Source organism: Anser anser, assembly GCF_964211835.1.
Source record: "Anser anser genome assembly, chromosome: 7".
Classification (NCBI taxonomy): domain Eukaryota; kingdom Metazoa; phylum Chordata; class Aves; order Anseriformes; family Anatidae; genus Anser; species Anser anser.
In genome coordinates, this window is record NC_139727.1 from 19405512 (window position 1) to 19430056 (window position 24545).

At 43.0% G+C, this 24545-nt stretch overlaps 1 protein-coding gene across 6 annotated transcripts in view; it reads right to left on the reverse strand.

Moving 5' to 3' along the window:
• The window catches only part of PRKG1 (protein kinase cGMP-dependent 1), a 467683-nt gene that overhangs the window by 291257 nt on the left and 151881 nt on the right, over window positions 1-24545 (reverse strand). For 5 of the 6 annotated variants that reach the window (XM_083843685.1, XM_083843686.1, XM_083843683.1 and 2 more), the window contains one exon: window positions 18484-18597. In XM_083843685.1, the coding sequence (XP_083699811.1) occupies window positions 18484-18597 (114 nt within the window). Of the gene's footprint in view, window positions 1-18483; window positions 18598-24545 lie in introns of those variants that run through there. The other variant, XM_083843692.1, reaches the window with a different exon arrangement.

The following is a 24545-nucleotide window of genomic DNA, read 5'->3' on the forward strand; positions in this document are numbered from 1 at the left end:
ATATATACACACAGGAGAGTCACCATCCAGAAAAGGACTTCTCTGCGTGCGCCTGTGCCCGCGTGGGTAGGACAGAGACCCCGGCACCCTGAAATGTGCCTCGTCCTCCAACTGGTGCCGAGCACATACAGACAGCTCTGGTGGCAGCACCCTGCGGCACTTCACCGCTGAAACCTTCCTTCTTCATGGCTTTATTTGCTTTCCCTGCTGCTTCTGCTTCTCTGTGTTCTTCCTTGACCTTACCAGTTTTGGGATCAGATCGCGTCACTTGCCATTTCTAACTCTTCATTTCAGGCTTTTATCAGGCGTTACTCTGCTCCCTGTGCATGTAGGTCCTGTATCAAAATAACTCTTACTGGGAAGTTTAATTATAGAAATTCAGTGTATGGTACTTGAGCACATTTCCTTGTTAAATTGTTATTATGTGCTAACATTTAATTCAAAATAAATTATAGCAACTCATATATTAATATAGCAACTCATATATTACTCATTCTGAACTTGTGTAGTAATCACCAGTAAATGCTGTTGCAGCATAGGAACTTGGTGTACCAATAAAATAACACTATGAAAATTGTGAATCAATTAGTATGTGCAGTCGTGTAAACAAATCCTGGTCTATATTCTGATTATTTAAATACTTTAAATATACTGCACTCATGCAATGCAATAATTGGCTGTGTTATGTTTTGAATTATGAAAACAAAATTGCTTTTGTGGAGCTGTTTCAAGCAGCTATTCAAAACAATTACAGAAATCAGTGAAAACAGCTTTTAGTAACAAAACTTAATGGAAAACATGGCTTTAACCAAACACATTGTAAAATCTTCACTATGCTATTTTGTGCAAGCCTTTTAGAGTTTATAGTTCCTTTCGCAATGTTTTAGTGCATTTCTTAATCGAAACATTTACAGATGAGCATGTGCAAATAAAAGTTTAAAGACAAGAAGAAAATATTTCTGTGGGAAATTACGTCAACTTAGAAAGCAGACTGCACAGTGAAATAAATGCTTGAGGTTTCAAATGCGATTGTTAGCTCATCGTTTGGCAAAATACAGGATCTGTAAGATCTGACCCACATTTTCCCATATTAGAGCATGCCAGGTTAGGCGACAGAGTGCAAATGAATCCAATTAACCCTTAGTGAGTTAGTGCCAGAAATCTCTGGTGAGTGGCAGAGAAGTGGGAGGAGACGAGACAGCAGCTGGCCATCCCCAGCATCTCACCCCAACCTGACGGCACTTCGGAAGCAGAGGAGAGGAAATATTCATGTGCCAGCAGGACGCACAGAGCAGTATGCGACCAGCTCCATCTGACATGTTACAGGCCAAAGCACATGCTGGTGTGTGCAAGAGCCTGTGGCAAGCTTTAGGTCTCTTCCATGGCCTACCCGCACAGTCAAGCTCACCAGATATTTTAAAATGCTTTTTCCCCCTACATGCACCCCTCCTGTTCACAATGTAAACTTTATGTAGGTTTGGGAATTGTAGTAAGAAAAAATCATGAGAAACATTATTTAAGACTAGATGCAAAACTAAAATGTATTCACCAATTACCCATTGGTTTTGAAATGATTAATTGCACACACATTATGATCAGCTTTTAATGCCACTCAGAATAGGTTTCAAGAGAGCTGACAGACTCTAAACACACCTTTCCCAATGGATCTCTGTCTGCGGCTTCAGCTGGAAATCATGCCCTTGTTCTCCATGGCATGAACATTCAGAAAGCAACCAGGACTAAATCTGGTAGCGTCTAAATGTAAGAAGGAAAGATGAATCCATCCCATGCCATTTTGCTCGGCGCTGCAGTTGAGAATTGTAGCACAGGTATAGCTACAGGCAGTCAGCAAGTGCAGACGTGCTTTTTTCCCAGCTTGGGGTATCTTTGCTTCTCCATTAAACAGGCGTGTCTTAGAATATGAAAGTACTGGTGTTCGTAGCAAGCTGTAGTCAGACTACGGAGCTTTTGCTAAACTAACTGCAATAAAATTTGTGAGTACAAATGTCTTACAGCCTCCTGGACTCCGAAGTCTGAATTTATAGCAGTGTTTCACATAATGTTTCTCCACACAGAGGGAAAAACTAATTACTACCTTACTTTAACTTATAATTGTCATAAAATTAATGCACTTAGAGCAGGAGTGAACTTAGCCCAAGATGCAGTCCTAATTATCATGTTAGCCTTTAAGTAGTAACAATCTCTGCAGTGGTTAATAAAGGTTAATGTCTCTACTGTTGGAGAAATACTACATGGATCTGGATAAATACTTGGCGGAAAATAAGTTGTAGAAGCTGAGAAATAACTCCCCATTAAAACAAAATTCTCTACCAAAAGGTTTTCCTCAGGAGTGTTCAGAGAGGCTGACTCTTCATCTCTTTATGTCCTGGATATAATATCCAAAATTTTAGGAAATATTGAGCCAGGAATGTACTCACTCGTAAACAGCTCAGCTCTGGATGGACCAGATCCGTACATAGATACAGGTTTAGGGAAAGAAGGACACTGTGCCTAAAGGTCGACTTCTGAGCAGCCCCATGAAAATGCAGAGACCTCTATTCTGCTGGTTGCTCCCCCAGATGTCCTGCTAGAGATGGTTGCTAGGAAAAGGAAAGGTGTACAGATCTGCAGTATTTGCATCCCTTATTTCCTAAGGAAAAGTAACAGCTGCCTGGTTTTATTCGACTCGCATCAGTCGAAGCCAGACAACACAGTTTGCAGAAGGCTGTAGAAAGGCGTACCTCCTCAAATAACTCCATGTGTCAGATTTTCATTTCGAGCACTGGAGAGCTATAGCACTGCATTACAATAAGAATTACAATAGTAATTAAATGACATTTACATTGTTCCACTTCTAAACACGCTGAGTTCAGAATCTGTGTGTTAATCGCCCGTACAGATCTGTCGCAGTGAATTAACTACAGCACAGAGAAAAGAAGCGATATGGAAAAGGAGTATTTCTTTCCACAAGGAATTATTTCCCAACTGATTTCTGCTCTTATGCCATTCAAGGACAAATTGAGATTAGAGAAAGTTGGTAACACTTTATCAGACTAAAAGCAAGCAAGGACTATTTTTAAACATGGTTTCATAACATTATTATTCATCTTTCAGAACCTAGCATGTACACACAGAGAAAAGATTAAATTTCCAAAATAAGCTGGAAAAAGAAGAGCCTTTCCTCCAAACCTCCCACCCTCCAAAAAAATCTCAGCGACTGGGGAGCAGGCTGTGCTCTCAGGCTCTATCCACTCTGTTGGCACAGTCCAGAGCTGAACTAGATTCACCAGTTTTACCCTTAAATTCAGGACACTCTTTACTGCCTTCGAACTGTGCATCTATACAGCAACTCAAGGATATTCAGAAAACCCTTCAGCCGTTTCACAGACTTCAAAACATACAGAATAAGCCACAGCCATTTTCTGTGGTCTCAAAAGCACTTAAAGCACAGGGCAGCACCGCGATGTACATGTTAATGTGATGTACAGACATCAGGGTGCCTGGGGTCAGCAGGGTGGGAAGGTGGAATGAGCTCAGTAACACTCAGCACCAACAGAGGGAGGTCGGGATAAATATTTTCTGTTGTCAAGTCTTTAAAGCATGCATATAAACAACATCAAGGGGCAATGCAGCCATGGGTTTTATTGCTATGACACTTGGTTTTGTAAGTATTTAGCAGGCATCCCAGTCACAAAGACCCACGCTTTTCTCCAGCCTCACCAGAGGAGAGCCTGAGTTGGCTCCTGTGAGGTTCGGCAGCTTGTTCTGGATGAGCACTGACAGAGATCCTGCGAGCAAACACATCCACACAGGGCCAGCTAGAGAAACACACGCGTTCACCCATGTCTTTCCATTTAAAAGCCAGAAAGAACCAACAGCAGACTGATGCCCGGAGTCACCCTGACCTTGATAACACCGCCTGTTGCAATTGATGCACTGATGCGGCCTTTTATTTGCCAGAATAGAGCGGAGATCACAGTAACAAGGAAGCAGGAGTTGAACAACAGCTCTTGAATGCACCCTTCATCATCATCCTCTATTTCAAAGGGAAGGGAGAAGGATTTCTTTCAAACCACAGGAACGCCTACTGTAGCAGCAGCCAAACCCAGCAGGTCAGTGCATTTACCACCCTTTCATAGCGCATAGGTGTTAGTACGTCTTTCTAGGCATTACAATGTTTGCCAAGTAACAATTAAAATTGGGCAATGCTTAAGTAAATATCAAAAATCCTTTGTGATTAATTTGAAGCAAATATTTGCACAGTGAAGAATGGCAGAAAATTTCCAGATCGAGCTTGAAGAATAATACTATTTGACTGCTCTACAATATTCGGTTCAAAATACTTCATTTTAAAATTGTCTTTTAGAAGCCTCCATTCAACAGACCGTATACATTTCCCTCTAATGAATAAAATGGACGTGCAAACACTATTGGACAGGTGTAACTACCCAATCACAATGTGACTGGATTACACATTATTACTAGTAAAATTTGCTAATGCCTCAGTATGGACGGCTTCCAGGAGAAGTTAATGGCAGATTAAAAGCCCTTCAATGGGCAGATTAAGAAAAGCAACCTCCAATGGCAGATGAAAACCCCTTTCTTTTGTCATCTCAAAGATGACACCAGCTAATGAAGGATTTGCCAGTAACTAAATTGTGATGGGAAACGTGCTATGACTGCGTAGGGGCACGGCGTTCCTCTGCTGCCCACCTTCTCCCTGCACAAAAACCCGTTAAGTCCTACCCGAACACTGCAGCACAGAATAAAGAGGATTTATGCACTTTTAACGTTTCTCCACTGCTACCCAGAGCAGTGCCGACTGCATTCCTCCTCTCCCACGCTTCTCATTCCCACGCGCTGCCCCCAGCTCCTGCCAGTAAAACTGTTTATGCAGCTGCACTGAAAAGTGGTCATTTAGGTTAAAAATAGCCCAAAGCTCTTTTGGGGGGTTTCTTTTGGATGTGTGGAGGGAGTTAATATTTAACCCGGATTACTGCCCAGTGCTGTTTCTGTCCCGCTGGCCACAGAGGTGTGCACCTGAGCACTGGGAGGCACCAAGAGCTGACAGCTGTGGATTTGGGGAGATTCTGGTTGATTTGGTCGAAAAGCTTCTTCCTCAGGAGGGTGGTGGGGCCCTGGGATGGGGCAGCAGGGAGATCTCCATCCTTTGGGGTTTCACGACCATTTCAAGCCGCTGAGGTCCCTTCCAACCAACTTGCGCACATCCTAGACCAAGGTGTCTGCACATCATGGAACCACTTTAGGTTCTCCAAAAGAGCCTTCACACCCAAAGCACGGCAGCCTTCACCTGCTTCACTCATTCAGCTAAATTTTCCTCAATTCCCCTTCCAGATGCTCCCTTTCACTGTTTCACGTGGGGGAACCATTATCTGCAGTGTAAACGATGTGTGGCCTCCACCCCAGGAGCACGCAGCATCTGCAGCACATCTCGGCATCTGGCACAGCAGCAAACTCCTCCCCGCTGCCGGGAATGGATAATGCTCCGTCATCTCTTCCGTTAAGTTTAACCAGCTTCCTGCATGGCACTTGTACAACTGGGAAGTCAGGACTGCCTGTCATAGAGGGCACAAAACACGCAACATCCCCATGGGAATGCTTTCTATTTTAGCCAACACAATTTTTAATACAGGAGCATCGACCTTGGAGCGTGCCACGGGCAGTGTCAGAAGCGATAGCGGCTGCAGACCAAATCGACAAGTGCCTGCGTCATCAGAAAAAGGGGAAAAAAAATGAAGTTCCCTTTACGATCACCTAGAAGCCAAGCTAATGGCTTGTAACGGTGCGATGATGCCTCCTCAAAGCGAGCATTTAAGACGCAATGAAAATGGGGCCATAAGTTGCTGCTGTGCAAGTCACTTAGAACAAGGGATTAGAGAAAACTTTTAGATCGATCACTTAAGTACCTTTATCCTTTCAAAAAACCTTCAAGTCCCGATTTGTTATCCAGTGTTTTCACACCAGGCCCTCTTCTGGGTGCCCGTGACTTGCCCCAGCTATGGATCTGGCCAGGCCATTGATGCGTTTCCGCGGCTGGTGGCATTTCCCAAGCCTGTGGCTGCCAGTGTGCATCTATGTCCTTTATACCTATACTGATCGGTGTGCTCATCCATGAGAAATAACACACACATACAGCGTGAGATCAGCAGACATTAGGCAAAATTTGCTCCCTACTTCAAGGGCTGAGCAAAGCCAGTGAGGCTTGAAAGCGCCTGAGCGGGCACGGAGGGATAGCTGCGAGCGGAGCAACACTCCCTGACTTTGGATTACCATCGGGAGAGGCAGCGAAGGGCGAAACGAGACTCCTCCCTGGCCTGAAGCACGGAAGGAAGTTCAGCACAGCTATCCATATAGCTAACTGAACAGCAAGCCGGGGAACAGATGAGCGGTTACCCCAGGGCGAGGAGCTCCCATTCCAGCCCTTTTTCTGGCTGCACAACCTGGGAGGGTCCCCAGCAAAAGCTGCTGTGTGCCAGTGGCACAATGTGCCCGCCCTGAGGAGGTTTGCTGCCCAAGGATGACGCTCTCAGCCAGGGCCCATGGAAGAAAACCCAAGTTTAAAAGGCCGGGTGCTGAGCTGGGTGTTGGGCAAATTGAACAAACCATGACTCCCACCTTCTACTGCAGCTACAGAGGAAGCAGGCAGAGTGACACAAGAGCTGAGAGAAAACCCAAGATACGGAGACAATTCGACTGCCTTCTCAAAGATGGCAAGGATTTCTCTGTGTTTAGATGGCTGCATTTAGTCTTCAATGCCATCTGGGCTGCTCAGCTGGCTTCAGATGGCTCCGAGTTCAACTCAGTTCCCATAAAAACAACAATTCAGGGCGTCCATTCCTTGTTATATGAAAATAAAAGACACAACTTTATCGTGGCACTTGAACTACCAGAGAACTACCAAAACATGATTCAGTTTCCTCACACGTTCCTTTTTCCTCCTGATAAATAAATAATATACTATTCACATCTCATTTTCCTCTCCTGTGCACTGGGCAGACGCTAAGGAGAGCAGACCTTCACCAGAGACCTATCAAACACTCATTACTTTTGAGCTCAGAAAGGCAGGGTTTTGCAAATACCTTAGGAGGAGTAAATACACTTGAAAGGGTCTGCTGCCTGGATGTTTTTTATTGCAGTCTAAAGGAAATGAAGTGTTCCTGGTCCGATTACACTCAGAGAGAAGACGCAGTTCATGAAATGTAATGAATTTTTCAGTCCTGCAATACTGAGAATTTGGTTGCGTTCTTAATTAAAAAGTTTATCTGCCATTTTGTTGATCTATTGGGTATTCAACTGCTTTTAAACACTGGCACTTAAATAATACTAAATCCATCTTTGCCAGCAACCTTTAGAGCGGATAAGTGCAAGTAAATTACAGCCTTCTTCATAGCATGACAAACTGGAGTAAATATTGGTCACTAAAACTGCATCTAAGGTATCACAGCATACAGGAAGCTTACAATTTTTTTCCCCCCAGCTTAGCCCAGTTGTCACTAGTAAATGGATTTATGGTTAGAAGATTTATATAATAGAGACAATTTCGGTTGTTTTGTCACAGAGTATCTGCAGATGAGAAAGGACACCAAGTTCGACGAGACAATACGCAGACCTGAAAAATGCAGTAGCAGTTTTCAGATCCTATGGAGATTTATTTTTCTTCAGGAACTATAACTAATGTGTCACATTAATCGCTATTTTAAATTGACATATCACTGCATTTGTACATAGCTATGGTAGATGAAGGCTTACTAACATACAATTCTGGTTGCCCTTAACAGCTTTTTCTCAACTTTAAACATCTTCCCAACACATGGTCCAAAAAATCCCACTTCAAACAGCGTCCATGAAACAGAACAGCTTGGCTGTGCAAGTGCAAAGGCAGTCACAGCAACACAAGTGTATCAAGAATAAAGAAGTGGTGCTGGACATTAAGTAATGAACGCATTTTTGTATTAACACAGACATTGTCTGCAAACATCCCCAGCTAGAGGGCTGCTGCTTGCTCCCTTTGACTTGCATTCATCCCAGATAGCAGATGAGGGAGACGGAGCCCTCACACATCAAGTCCCATCCATGCCCTGAAAACCTTTCCAGGACCTTTGTGCCCATAAAAGATGTCACCAGGGCCATCACAGAAAGGTCTGCTCAAAAAAACAGCCTCAGTGCTGCCTATGCATTTGCTTTAGAGACCGTTTCCTGGCAATGGGCCCCACAATAATATACAGCAGCATCAGTCTCATCAAGCTGAACAGCATTTTAAACCAAGACAAGTTGAATGTTCATGCACTGCCATTAAAAGGATGCAGATAATACAGCCCTCATAAGCCAGGTGCTAGCCTGAAGCCCATACCCTGGCAGTCAGATCCCTGACGGAGTTGATCACAAGATTCCAGCAGAGATAACCCACACCTGTCATTTATTCAATGCACCATCAGGTGCTGTCTCCATAAATACCTTCTACCTTATATCCACTGCAGGGAGGTAGAAAGTTTTTCTCCTGGTTCTCTTGATTTGATAAACTAGTGCTTCACTACCACTAGCCAGCTGATAATTTAGCAAAGCTTAAAAGGAAGAAGAAAAGAAAAAGGATTTGCAGCTGTTCCTACCTGTTCCTTAGTGCTGTTTCAAGAATTCAATTTTGTGTGGCTTATGTTCCCTGAATAGAAAGTTGCAAACAATTTGTATGCTGCTTGCTCAATCGATTATTTTGGAAAATGCTGAGAAGTTGGGCTGTAATGTCAGCCCCCAAAATGAGCATCCTATTGTATAGAAGGACACCAACCTGGCTCCAAAAATTCACAATTCCTGGAGGTAAATCAGCAATCACAGATGGTGAATTGCAACAAAAATCTACAAGCAAAGCCGGCAGTGTAGTAGATAGACATGTTTCCTTCCGTCTCTATTTTGTTTTTCCATGTATTAACTACAACCTCAAACACTATGTAATACAGCACATGGCAGAGCCATCTGCTACGCCAACACCTCTTACTCTGAAAACACCCAGGCAATGAAGACGAAAGTGCAGACCACTTCCAGAAAGAGCCACCTACTTCCCACCAGCAACTTTCGGCAGCTTTGTCAGTCACAACAAACTCCACAATCCCTCCTGTTTTCCCACGGGAGCCACCTTCCATCCCCTCATGGGCTGTCTGCTTCTCTCCTGCATGTCCCTGGCTCCCAGGGCTGCCCGCTGACCTGACAGGAAGGTGCCTTCCTCCAGCACCGTGCTGTTACAGGGAGCCCTGCTTTACTCCGTGCTATGCAACAGCTAAAAATGAAAGCAAAAATAAGGAAAAATAGCTAGCATTATATTTGGGAGTATGTAAGAGAAGAATACTTGCAGTTTCAGTGTTTGCACGAATTTTTTTCATTGCAGGGTCTAAATTTTGGCTTTGGACAGGCGCCAAGCAGGAGTGCTGCTCGCTGTCTCTAGGCTGAAGTGGACAAGCCACTCGTTGTGAAGCCATACAAGACAACAAGCAGTGCCAATCTGTCAACAAACGCATCCTTATGTGCTGTTTAAATGCCTGTAGAGATCTATCGGTGACCTTTAACCGTGTGGAGAATAAGCATACTGCTCGTGTCGTGCGGCATGCTAATCCTGCCCTGCCCGGGCAGGGGAACGTGCTCAGCACAGGGATGGAGCACCACGGCTCAAGATCCAGAAGCACATCTACCGAGACAGCAGGATGAGGGGAGGGAAGACAAACTTCTTCCTGCTAAACAGCTGTCCAGAGAGGCATGAAAGAAGGCTTCAAGCTCATTTCAAGATAAAATTGTTTACGGAGCCAAACCGCTTGCCTGCGGACACGCAGGGAGAAGAGGAGTGTTCATAGCCAGAAGATGAGGGTATCACTTGCCTTATGCCAGTCCTAGAAGCACTTGCATATTCTACCTACAGTTTATTAATCTAAATTAATTAAAAATGAAGGACAGCTTCCATATTGTTATTTGCAACTTTTCTCATGTAAATTATGCTAACAGCCCACACTGAGGTGGTCTGTTGCTAGAGTATCTCCTCAGCTGTTAACATGGACAACATGTGGAAGCCGTAGATTCTTCTGTAGTTATTTTATTTTAGACTCAGAAACCTTACAGAAGCTAACAAATTTACCATAAGCTCTTCGGGTGCAAATACAGAAGACTAAGTAAGGGAGAAAGAGTTCAAATTTAAAAGATACCAAAACATAGCAGACACAAATACTTATTGTTGATCTCATATTTGTCAGAGCAAAAAAAAGGTCTTTCAATACCAGAAGAATTAAAAAAATCCTTCCAATTCACTTGCAGTAAACAATGGAAACAGTTTTATTGAAAGTGATGGACTTTTAATGGAGGGAAGCACAAATCCTCCAGTACAGAAAGGTGTACTCAAATCTTTAAAATTAATCCACTGTAAATCAGAAAGAAACACTAAATTATGGAGGCTAAAAGTATCTTTAAAACTGTGTGTTCACAGATATCAAGAAAGGTAGCACGGAGTAATTTCCTCTTATCAAGCATCTCCTAAAGTGGTTTTAGAGAACAAAAGGGGGGGCTTGCTTTGGTTCTGAAACACAAATTGTTCATTTCTGTGTCTGTCTTAGTACCAAGCAGCTCATTCTTCTACAATTAGTGCCAGAAAACAGTCTGGAATAAGAAACTTTTGTATATTGGTGCGTCAAAACCAGACTCTGTGCAGTCTGTTGTGTTTCAGTCTGAGAAAAGACCATGTATTGTTGAGCTCATAAATTAATATAAACTGCAAATACTATTATTGCATTCCCTTGTTTATCAAACTCTGCTCAAAGCAAAGGCTTACTATCATTAGAGAAGTTCAGTCATCCCATTTATCAGAACTGCTCTAGCCTGATTTCATGCATCAGTAATGTTTTCGGAGACATGAATAAAAGGGGATGGAAAGGAAGCTCTTGTGAAGTAATTATTTTACAGCTGCTGCTAGCTACTTCTTCAAGGATTGCATGGAGAAAGTCATAATCCACTTATAGATGTGTTTAACTGTGTTTGTTTCTCAGATTATCCAACTCTGTAATTAAAACAACATGAAAAATACCAACAAAATAATTTTCAGGAGTATTTAAATACAACTCAACTGCTTCTTTTCCCCTGAACGATGATCATCCCTCCACATCAGGCACAACGAATATTGCTTTTTCATGAGCACTGGCAAATACTACTACATAGTTTTTAAATCTGGACTTACAGTGAATCTTTTTCCTGTAATAAGATGATTTCCTGTAATAAGATCATTTAATTCTATTGAATTTTACATAGTTTTATACATCTGATGGAGAGGAAAGTGATTCTCTGCAACATGTCAGGCACAGGATACGATGCCAGACTGTGAGACTAAGTTGTGGTACCTGGATGCTGCTGGTCAGCACCTTTTGAGCATCCACAGTCCTCCCAAGGCATCGCCCAGGGATGAGCGGCATGGCTGAGGATCTCGAGGGGAATGGTGGCTCCTGTAGGGCAGCAGGACACCTGCCCGTGCACCCCTGCACACCTCCCTCAGCCCCAGCTCACCGCACACGAGCTCTGCCATGTAGCCTTCAAACTGCACTGAGTTTCTAAGTCTCAACATGCTGCAGGAGCTGCTGTCAGCAGCACTTTTGGTGAAAGCACTTCAAGAACGTTCCTGGTGAGAACAGCTTTATACGCCTTTAGTTCTCCAGCTACTCAATAAAGCCAGCATTCAATTTTCTCCATGTTCCATTGTGCAAACCTAGCCACAACGAGTTTGCAAGTCCCATTCCTCAGGGTGTCTCCTAAGTTAAACTGCCTGTGAGCTTTCCAGGCACTGCTTTATATTAGCTTTCCTAAAGCCTACAAGTAGGTGCTGAAGAGCGAACTGAGACTAAAACCTTCAGTCTATTCTACAGTTAACTAGGAAGTTACCAAAATAAGAAAACAGAGATTCATTCAGGCACTTAGGATGCTGCTGCACTTGTTTTCTGCCCTCCTTGCAGGACAGTGCCATGTACATACCACCTGAAACTCTGTACTGAAGAAGGCTGCAGAAATTTTGTTTCATACGCTGCCTATACAAGCAATCAACCATGCTTCAGCATCCTCTTCCACTCCTGCCTCCGAGACAGATTGTAATGTCTTCACTGAGCAGAACATCTCAGCTGGCTAAAAAGTTCTCACTGCTTTGCTCTCTCTGATCTAATGAGCTCTGTGAGCAAAGACAATGACTCACATCAGTGCCTCTCCCCCAAAGTACCTGCAGGTGATCTAATAAAGGTAATGGCAGAATTAAAGCTAGAAAAAGGACTGCAGGGAAAAAGCTGGGTACCGGGCAAGCACTGTGACAAAGCTAATACAGAATAAGTTTAATGGGGAAAAAAAAAAAAGGTAAATAAACAATTCAGTTTAAAAAAGGAGAGAGAGAGAGTGAGAGGGAGAGAGAGAGAGAAAGAGAGAGAGAGACAACCACAACAAAACTGACAAATGAACAATTCCAGTCAAATGAGCCACAGGAAAGGATGTAAGGAAAAGAAAAAACTACCGTGCATAACTTTCCATCCCAAAAAGACTTCGAAGATGCCAAAGATGCCAACAGCAGGCAAACTAAAGAAACCGTAATGTTAATGCCAAAAAAAAAAAAAAGTTTCTTCTAATTAAAGGCACTAATTAAAAAACTCAAACAGAAAATACAGATTTTCTCAAGTACAAAGGCAGCACACACACACCCCCCAGAAGAAGAGCAAGAAGCGAGCAGAAGCGAGCAAGCACTAGGGACTTCTTGTTTATAGCAGCAGCTGAAACCAAAGGAGGGAAAGTCTGCCGCGCAAATCGCCAGAGGCAGCGGCAGTGCCCTGCAAGGCAGCCAAGCCACGTCGCAGAAGCACCCGTCTCGTCCACCTTCGCTCAGGTTGCAGCTGCTCCATGTGCAGGCACTGAAGCACAGTATCCTCGGCATCAATACGTGGATCCAGTAAAACGCAAAGGAGAAAGCATTTCTTTAGAGTGACATAAAATATTGTCAGAAATTGCACTTTCCTTGCAAATCAGTCATTTTTTTTATTTCAGTCTTGTGATTCTTAGGAACTGGATAAATGAGGCTTTGCTTTCCTTCAGACCTTGTAGGGCAGAAACAATGAAATGGGGAAAAATAACAAAGAATTAAACTTTTCAAATGTTGGGTCATGGTGTTTAAAGTCAGAAGAAGAAACTAACTTCCCTCCTGTGTTATTTGCAGGGTTGGAAACTGTAAGGTATGGCAGAAAGCATCTATTTCCCAGACAGGGTTGTTAGCTTTCTATACCAAAGACTTTTCAGTGGTGAAAGCCTGAGTCAAAAAGATGTTCCAATGGATACTGCTATTCAAACTCCTGAAGTGATAAGGATCAAAACCTCCTGCCAAAAATCCTGAAATAATCATCAAAAGCCACTATTTACATAGTTGTGGGAAGAAAGAAAAGGCCACACGCAGAAATGGAAGAAACAAAGTACATGCAACCCAGTTCTGCAAGCTCATGAGCTCTTCTAAAGGCAGGCTGCTCCGTGGCCCCATCGTCTCCGGTTTGCACAACCTGGGAGAGAGACCAGACAGCTTTTAACCAAGCGGCTGAACATCTAAAATCAACCTTTGCCTTCCGACATCCTTGTTTTGAGAAGATCAGAGCAAACTTTACACGAGCTCCTCTGACTGTTGGAGGAGAATATCTGAACATCCTTTCGAAGGTTTTTAATGAGTCTCTGCAGTTTTAATTGGCCACTGGCACACTGTTGCCTGAGTTTTCCTTGCAAATTGTCACCATTACCAAGCTCCTTTTAAGTCAGAGTATTTTCTGGGGCTGCAGCTAGCAAGCGAGCCAGCATTTCCATAGGACTCCATTAAAAACACAGTGGTGGAGAACTCAAACTCATCCGAGCTTGGCGACAAAATTTACAAACTCCTTCAGCAATCACGCTGCATGGCAGTGAGCTTTGCACAATTAGCACTGCTGATAAGCAGAAAAGGCTTGAGCAACTCTTGCTTGAGGACACACTGCTGGTGTTACCAGACCAAAAAAAAAAAAAAAAAAGATTTACACAATTTACAGTTTATCAACTTTAGCTTGTGCTTTCCTTTTTTGCCCAAGTTGTTTCACTAAAAACATAGGCTGGTGCCAAGCTGCATACAACTCCACTGAAACCGGCTGTCCTGCAGCGAGCTGGCTTTGTGAGGGGTTCGTTTTGATATTTTTTCAGGGGGAGAACTGAAATTCAGATGCTAAAGCCACCTCCCAAATAAATATCACACCCTTAGGTGCAGGAATCCACTCCTTTCACAAAATCAGGGTTCCCCCAAACTGCCTGCCAAAACAGCGTGCAATTCTATTCATCAGATTATTCAGAGTGAAAACGACTGCAGAGGATTAGTATCTTGGAAGAATTTCCACTTACTACACAGATCTTCTGTGTAATCCAATGAAGAATTAACAAGTTTTGTATACAGCCCCACCTGTTGGGTTGGATTTTCTGCCTTTTTGTTTCTTTCTGACTTATCAGGCAGCCCCTTCTACCATCCGTGTTAGTAATGAACAAAATCGAATTTAAATTCTAATAAAGCTTTTTGCTTCTTTCAGGCTCATGTGATCACATGCTTGGAGATGCTGTTTGCTTGGCAACAAGCAAGATAAAATCCTTCTTTTCTTAGGTCTCTTGGCAAACAGGAAAGACTCCTAATTAAAGGGAATTGCAATTGAGCAGAGTGGCTGCAGGACAGCCAAAGCGTATGGTCACCAGAGCCTCCCCCCGTCCTGTCCTGTCACATCACTGAAAACTCAGTGACACCTCTACTATTTTGCTTCCTCAAAGAGGTGATGATAGCAATTTGAGATATATAGGTAAACAGGCACACTTGGAGGATGCTACTCTCTCAGGGGACTAGACACATCATTTTAGCATGCCATCCTTAATAATGAGTGGGATTTCCTTTCTCTTATTCTAATGGACTAAAATAAATAAAATTATTCGTTGGCATTAGGGAGGGAAGTCTGATTCTGCTTTAAATTGCAAGTAGCCTCAAGTTTTGCATGTAGGCAATGGATAATGAACACAGATCCAGGAGAAATGTAGCTGCTGATTTGGATTTCGCTGCGTACATGAGAGAAGCAGATTTGCGAACAGCAGCACTCTGGAAAGCCATGACAATGACACACTTGGAGCGTCAGCCTGAACAGTCTCCAGAAAAAAAAATATCGTAATAATCTTTCTCTAATATCTGGAAATGAAAAGCAAACGCTTCACAACAACTGAGAAAATGTGCTCTGAAGCACCTTGTCCAAAGGCCCTGGAGCTCTTAGACCACAACCTGCTTTTACCTACGACTGTAGTAACAACTGAGAAAATACTGTCAGAATTATCTTAGGGCAGCCTTTCAAAAGACCCGGGTTGTCTCATTAAAGAGGTCATAATGAACCAGAAGGAGTCAGATCAGCATAATTATAACTTAACATCTTCTGAAGCGTTTTCAGAAAGCAAAGGACTTCCTGTAGGGATTTATCCCTTTAAGGCTGCAAGCTCCTACAGAGCAAGCAGCAGCTGAGGAGCCCGTGCAGACTACTGCAGTGAGTAATGACACTAAAAACTTTATTATTTACCAAGCCCAAGCACGAGCACACACACAAACAAATTGCAGCACGAGATGTCAGCACGGCTGACACATCTTTACAGCCCAAAGGCACTGCTGAGCTTCACACCCCCATAACGCATCCCTCATTCAAGTCTTTGCTGCAACTTCATTTTTTAAGAAGAAATACTTAATGCCCTTGTAATGAAGTACTGGCAGGCACATCAAAAAGCACTTCTGACATCAGAGGTAATGGAAATCTATCTGCTGAAAATTGGGAAGCCCTGACTTAAAGTGTTTCTGTAAATGAAAGTTGTATGATGCCCCTTGACACATCTTCCCCATCGTCAGCATCACTGTTGACTGGGTGTCTGTTTTCATTACAATCATCAATTGTTCATTTCTCCTGAAATAAACCTTGTAATGATCAAAGTTATCATCAGACTTAATGGAATATTTGCTAGCATTCGCCTTTCTAGAGGCTTATGACATTTATTTATCATTTAGCCAAAAGAACAAACAGATGTTTGAAGCCGTTTATTAGCAACATCAGCAACAATTTAAGTCAATAATGTGACCTAAACTGATCCACACGCCTCAGAGACCTGGCTCTGTTCGGTTAGGTCTAGCTGAAACAGTTCCCAAAAGCCGAGCTGTAACCTTGCGTGCCAGTGCACCTGAAAGGAAAAAGCTGATTACAACCACGACTGCTACCTACTTGTGCAATAACGAGAGAGAAACCACCTAAAAACCACTTGCTGGCATCAGAAAGGAGATTACAAAAGCCCGCCAGCTGCTGGCGGAAGAAGGTGCATAATTACCATAATTTTACAATGCTAATGGGAAAGGAGCAAAGTAAAACAACAAATGCAGGCACCTCCTTCTCAATGGAAGATCTCTCCAAGGGTGGTTATAATAGCAGCCTTACTACTGCCCGCAGTTGAACAATGGAAAAAAGAGGGATTTAGTAAAAGTAAGCACCAAAAGGCAATCTGGAAGTCTGCTCAAGACAGGGACATGCAGAACATTACAGAGCCAGTAACAGTAAAGCTGGCAGTAAAAACAGCCGCCAGTATTATATCCTATTAGACTGACTTGTACAAACACGTTGAGAAGGGGCACTGCACAAAAAATGGTGTGACTGCATGATGGTGTAGTGCTCGTGGTACCAGAGGATCCAGTCCCTTTCAGTTCTGTTCTTCTAAGGGGAAATACACGAGGATCCACTCCTGTCCCTTCCTAGGGATCGATCATCTCCCCTGTTTCTCTCTGCTCTTTCCAGCTTCCTGTATTACCACAAAAACCTGCAGCTTGGCTGAATTCATCACAATCACCAACCCTCCAAACCTTAACTTGGACAGCAATACAGCCTATATGACTACATGGAGAACACACTGACGGGACAGGAGGCACGGGGAAATAGGGTGGATCAACACCTGCTTCCCATTCACACCCATGGTACGTGGCAGGAGACCAAGCATCGCGTTGGGGAGCAGCCCAGCACAAGGCCCGAATCATTCCCAAGGTCTCCGAGGCCTGGGGCTCGGCACAACCCGTGCATTAAGCACATTTGCTCCATCATTTGGGATTACGGATTACTGCAAGGCATAAACCGTGCTGCCAATGAACTGACTAAGGGTTAGCCAAGCGTCTACCTGCAATAAACAGTACTTGCAAAAAGGCAAGGCTTACACAGGCAAAAACAAGAGTACATCAGACAGATTCTTAAGGATTAAGGATAGCATCCCGTTATCTTTTCTTGTTTTGACACTTCTGTCCATTGCTCCTCTTTCTTCCTTCTCCTTTTGAAGTAAAAATTACACATTTTTGAAAGACTCTCTTCTGAACAGGAACTCACATGCTTCATTGTTTTCATACCATTTTTTTTTGTCTCTGTATTACTCACATGATCTATCCCACCTGTATCCTAACTCTTCCCCTACAGAACTATATTCCATCTCTCATAAAACCCCACTGCTTAAGATTTCATCTTGAGCTCTTATCCCCAAGATCAAAAATTCTCAACTATAATAAATGAAAACATATTTATGGCATACATAGTAATGCGATTTTCCTCTATTTATCGTGCAACCCAAGCTTTGCCCAGAACACTCATAAAAGAAACCAGATTACAAGAGAAGAGCCAAAGACTTAGAGCAAGGGATCAGTGCCACCCGGGTTTTTTTGTTTTTGTTTTTTCCAATTCTGTCTGCTTAATCAGTTTAGGGGGAAAACAATGACTTGTCCTGAAAAAATACATAAACTTTACTTCCAGTTTCCCTTGAATACTTACGCTTACAGGGGTAAGAAGTGCTCTTAAAAGCAACAGTCATATCCTGAGATTGGGCTGCATCCTACTCTGCACCATACACCATCACAGTGCAGGGAAACCTTTTACCCATAGCCTGTTTCTGTCCATCCACAAGGTTTGAAATAAGAGTGTACGTGTAGGAGGACAGGAGTGCAGCAGCAGGACCAAAAAAACTCAGTCATGCTTCTGCCCTCTTGGAAACTCATACAAGTTTCCAAGATCTGTGACCTTGTGGTAGGACAGCTCCTATCCTGTACCTTGTCCTGATCCTCACTGTAGGCATCACTGCCATGTTGACAGCGGGGGTATTGGCTGCAGACTCCTCTGCATACGGCAGCATCAACCACTGCATTAACACAGGAGGTGCCCTACAGGAACAAACCTCAGTGAAAGAACCCAGCGAAGCGTTTCTTTTCTATCTTCTTCCCGCTCACAGTGGCTAAATGCAATGCTGTAATCCATGCCACAGAGAGTGTAATTAAGAAAGCTGAACATTGAAAAGAGGTTGCAGCTCCAAAGGGAAGATGAGAAGCCTGCTTCCCAAGGAAATACCAAGTCATTCAACATCAAAGTTCAAAAATGATCTTACTTTTGACAGTTGCTGTCCGGGTGCAATTGTAGAGAATGGCTAACTCCCCAAATACCTTGCCAGGTCCCATGGTGCACAGCTTCACGCCTTCTTTTGTCACTTCAACCTTCCCATCTGCAAGGGAACAAACAAGAAGAGCACTTTAAATAGGAAATTTCCTTCAGACTTGTTTTAAAATGTATTTAATTATACTGTGAATACAAATACAAGACTCATACAACTTGAAAACAAATTAAACTCACATATAAACTCACAAAAGCTGTAAAAAACCTTGCATATATAAGCTTTCAACACTTGAGTTTTCTTAGTGGAGTGTCTGTCAGACAATACTTTGCAGTATACTAAGCTCATTGTGAACTTTGCTTCATATATTACACTTTCAGTTGAAATTTTCTCCATTTCTTGTATTAAAAAAGGAAAAAATTTAGGTCTGTAACACCACACGTGAAAACCATGGAGCAATTTTGCTCATTTTCACCAAGAAACTAATCCCCAAGAACACTCATCCATGAATAACGCAGCTATTATCTAAAGGAAAATTACTATGACCCATGGCCATTATTTAATTCGCATCCTACTGAACCTTTCCTTTTTGAACATTTCACCTCAGAAGAGCAAGTCTGTTTTATCTGCTCACCAATACCATGCGGAGGGGAGATGTGCGAGGGGGATTTAAAAGCAGAGGTTGAATGGGAAGAAAGCAGCTCAGGGCCATTTTGTAGTTTTCAAAGGACATTTGAGGAAGAAGCGCCAGGAGAAGGGAACGCCATGAAAACAGCCCTGCCATCGCCTTTGTGCGTGCATGGGCGATGGGACAACGAGCAAGCAGAGCACACGCAAGGGTTATCATGCCTATGAGCACCATCTAGGCTGTAACAAAACAGTGCAAGACAGAAAAATGAGAATTCCTGTACAAAGCCTCTCCTCTCCCCAAACTGGGAAGAAGGTCGTTAAGGGATCCTGCCAGTTCTCACTGCTACAGCAGCCCCTAGCACATCACTGAGCGGCATGCAAGGGGTCTGTACTCAGCAAGCGGGGAGCTCAGAGCCCTCTGGGTCCAGTGGACCACCTGTATTTATATTGTAGAGACCAAAGGTGGCCAGGAACACCTGCGAAAATATATTGCTCCAGTTTGCTATGGGGCTGCGTGGCTCTGCCTCCAGCCGAGGGAATCTGGAGGTACTCATCACGGGAAAGAAACAACTTCTATATAATTTATATACTCTAAAATACAATCCTGGCAGCTCTCATACCTGGTTGTAAATCTATGACCCCATGCTCTCGGTGCCCCTTGAAGCCAGCACAGTGATTCCAGCCGAGCCATGCTGCTTGGCCAAAACAATGCCCCGAGGAGAAAAAGCAAGCCTGGGGTCTCGTAAAATAAGTTTATACACAATAACCCTACTAAACACAGAAAAAGGAAACTCAAATTGAACTGAAAACTTTATACTTTTCCATAGCAGAATAAAGAAAGTTGGTAATATAATATAGAGGTGAATGGAGGAGGCATTTTTGGAGGAGTGGGGTCTTATGTTGCCTGATGCCATAGATCCCGTGGCTTTGCTGATTAAAATAATAGAAAAAATATCTTGAATTTATGAAACTGTTACAGTTTCACAAGTGACTCACAGCCAGAACTTAAGAAAACAGATTTAGGAAAACTTTGGGCAGGTCAAATGCATCCATGCGTGTTTTGAGGCCACCCGGATCCTGCTGCCCCCCAGTCCTGTGTATGAGTACATTTATATTAATATAAACACGTGCACATATATATGTATATATACGCATATATACACAATACTGTATACGTATGTATTTTTACACCCAAATTTCAGTCTTCAAACCACTGCAGAAACCGCCGGAATGTTATAGTTGCACTATTTTTAGCACATTAAACATTTCAAGTTAAATGCATAGTAATCCAGAAAAAAAAAAAGAGTCAGCCGTGAGAAAACTAACTGCATAAACAAAACACATCCCATACATCAGTCCTACACTCCAGAGGATTTGTCAAGATGACATTAAAATGAGAGAAACACAGACTGCATTACACTGGGAACAACTATTAACCATTCCATGTAGCTAATGCTTGAGGACAAAATTCACCAAAATGACATAATAGCCGAGACATCTGGAGGAGTCCAGGATCAGGTAGTAAGGAGAAATTCTAACCCCACATTGTAGCCAAGACAGAAAAGCTTACACAATCCATAAGATGGCAATGGTGAAGGAACACACAGATCCATCACATTGATTATTAACACTGGACATTGATAACACACAACTTGTACCTAAAAAGCTCCACAAAGAACACAGTCGCCAATATTTGCACAATAGAAGTGATCAGAGAAACATGACAATGCGTAGTATAATACCTAGTGGTTAATAAATAACCCTAGGAATTACATTTTGCAGCTGTTGATTTATTTTTAGCTTCAAATAGACTCATATTCCATTTCTAGTATAGGCTAACTTCCTTTTAAAAGTCATTTACTATTTGTTATAATTCATTACAAATGTTAAGATTTTTTTGTTCATAGTAAGCATCAATCTAAGATGAAGCACAAAAACAGATATTTAACTGACGAACAAAGGCAACCTTTAGCGGTGCCTCACACACTCCTAAATGATTTTGGAGAATTAACATTTTTTAACAGACCTGAGCTTCTGCAGAGCTGAAATGGGGATTTTTCTGCCAAAAGCTCCACTATAAATGACTGCAAATGGAAGGGGTTTCCCTCACTTTTAGCTCATGGAGTCGTTTTCATAGAAAAGACGGACAAATCTGAGCAGTAAAGCAGAAGTAATTACATTACTCGAAAGCATTTTGAGATCTGTCTCACTGCCCAAGGTGTCACCTGTTGCTCCCCAGAGCAAGCTGTGCTGATGAGCCATCTTCGGACGAAATTCCCACAGACCATTTATCTTCCTATAAAGACTTAAAAACAAGAACCGCATGGTTCACTCACGTTGGTGCACGATTACAAGTCAAGCTGAGCAGAAAAACAGAAGTTTCTTGAAACCCCTGGGAGGAAATGCTCAAATTCAGTGAGGTTTCGGTCCAACGGCAACCCCTAAAAGCTACTGGCACTAAGCAAAAGATGATAGTTCAAATTTCCCATGACCCAAGGTGATGTTGGGTTTGGATATCAGTCAAAAAAAAAAAAAGCGACCAGCATTTCTTTTGATGAATTCAATACAGATTTCTACATGAGAACTGCTCATCTTCAGAGGCATTCAACAATAAACCCCCAAAAGTGTTTGTTGGTTTGTCTTAAGAAACAAGGATTTAGATGCTTGTTTAAAATTTGCATTTAGACTAGTTTTATTCATCGTAAGAGTATTTAAAGCAAAGATTGCAGAGAGGATACACAACACCGTGGGGTGCATTTTCCAATACAAAGCCTGGTTCCTCCTGAAGTATGACATGATGTAATGCAGAGGTCTCGTTTTTCAAAGCAAAATTAAAGCTTGCTGTTTGAATACAAATTTCTGCAGTCATTTCAAAGCTTTTGCTACCAGCTCTGCTAATTAAATGCCATTTTGATTTCAACGCCTGCTTCTTATTTGTGAGCTTAAATGCAACGTTGGTGACGTGAGGCTGTGCTTAGGGCTGTGCCCAGCCTCTGCGCCACTGGCCATGGCCAAATGCTGTCCCCAGGAGAGCACGGGCAAGAAGCCCTGCAGAAACAAAATACACACACACATGTGTGCGTGGTTCTTTTCAAAGTGCATAAGACAAAGATTGAGGAGGACAGTAGCCTGCAGAAGGTTGGAATTGAAAAGCGAAGGTATTCGATCTTTGACACAGCTGCAAGCAAACCTGGCTGCTTCTCCTTCTGTCTGCTGTAGGAACAAACGTGCTGTTTAATTACAATTTATTGCACTGGAGAAAGTATCCCGTTCTCCTGCTGTGTAATTAAGCAATCTGGAACATTAAGCACCTAACAATAAACTCGCCAGACCATGAGCCAAATTCACCTCCCATGGAAATAAAGGGTCTGACACAGCTATAAAGAGAAGGAATTTCACCCTTTTGCTTGTCCTCGCGGGTAGCCTATGCAGGGCACTTTGGACGCAGGAAATAAATTGCTTGCTTTGACGTATCAGCCAGATAGAGAAGCCAAAAGAAATCCAATGCAATACTGATCGGTTAATGGAGATAAAAATAAATGCACAGCTTCCTTTGACATCTCTGTAAAGCAAATACTAAATAATGCAGGTGATGCTTTACTTGAGGCAAGAAGAAAACACTGGAAAACAATGCATTTCTGCCAAGTATTGAGCACTACTGAATGACAATATTTAATTTACAACTGAGCTGATTTTGCTGAGAGTTGGCATCCAAACTACACATTTTTCTGTCAACCTTAAGAAGCTATTCTGTATCGGTGGAGGACAACACAAGTATTTTCCATGTGGACAGAGCCTAAAATAAAATTAAAATTTAAAAATTAAAACCTCTGTCTTAGCTTTCATTAAAGACTTAACACAAGTAAAGGATGGCAGCTGGATTTTGGTGACCATACCCTGGGTTCCCCCCAAATCCCTATTCCTTACCACTCCCATATGGCCAAAATACGGACCCCAAAAGGTGCCACCAATTTGGGTATCTCACAACAAATGTGACAAGGTGGCCAGCATGAGGACACACAACCCAACGAGAGCTCTAGAAGCCACCAGCCTGCTCCCAACAAGAAGAACTGCCAGAAATCACATTAACAGTGAATAATTCAAAATATTTTGCTTTTGGCAGATGCTCAGAAGTCGCAGTTACACAGGAGGCTCCTTTGCTTCTTCTCCAGGCTCTTATATTTCAGCCTTGTCCCACCTTTGACAGAACCAATTTTTATGCCTGTAATTTTGTACTCTTGTTCCTTGGATTTGAAGACCAGCAGCCTCTCTCTTTTATCCTCTATTTTTTCCCAGAGATACCCTATGATAATTAAAGCCAAAGCCTTACCCTTACTCCTTTGCACATTTTTTTATGTGAACGCCTTCCACCTGGGTGTAAAATGCTCACACTGCCCAACAGCCTTGCCCTCCTTCCTCCCATTTTGTCACTTGTCATCCAGAACGCACAACTTCTCTTCGCAGCTTGTGAAGCAGCTGGGGCAGCAGAGGATTATTTGGAGTGGGTGCAGCTAAATGATCCCATTCTCACTGCCTCCTAGAATATTCCTGCCACTTCCTACAGAATTAGGACATCGAAAAGTCGTGGCCCCCGAAGGACAAGCAACCAAAGCTGCGGGCACCGCTGCCCTCGCTCCCCTGGCCCCCTCTGACTCCGGGCCAGAGCAGTGCTTTCGTAAATTAAACTCGGAGTCCTAATTGCATTGTAATCGCAAATTTAACTGTGGAGCAATTAAAACTCTAATTGCTAAGTGGCTGGTTTACATCAGACGCGGGCTGATGAAGATTTGTTAATGTTTTTGTTTGTTTCAAAACACAGACCAAAAACAGCCTTCGTTATTCGGGGGGGGGTGGGGGGGGGGGGTGGTGCCAACACCGCTGCATGTCTTAACCACGGTGGTTGTAGAGCACCGCATTTCCCAGCGACAAACACTAACCATACTTAACATAAATCCATCACTTTTTTCTTAAAGCCCTGCTCCCCAGCCCCCCCGACATCACTGCCCCGCAGAACGAAAGGCACGGGTCCCACCGCGCACAGCTTGCGCCTGCGGGCTGCCTCTAAGCAAACGCTGCAAATATTTCCTCAGATATAAGCTGCACATGGAAAATGCTCATCACGTCCCCAGGACATGAAGCGACACGGGGGTCTTTGAAAGCATGGAAAAGCAAAACACAGACAGATGGAGCAGGTAGGAAAAGCAGGCTCGATTTTGACCAAACTTGCCAACACCCCACACGTTCCCTGTGCAACAATGGGCAGGGCCCACGGGCTGGTTTTGTTTTGATGAGGACATTTGGTTCTTTGTCGCATTGGGTCCATCCAATTAAACACTAAATAACATCTTTGGCTCAACTGCATCCACGTTCCTCAAATAGATTGAACTATAAACCAAATTGCACTAATGCGACTCCCTCAATTAGTAAGA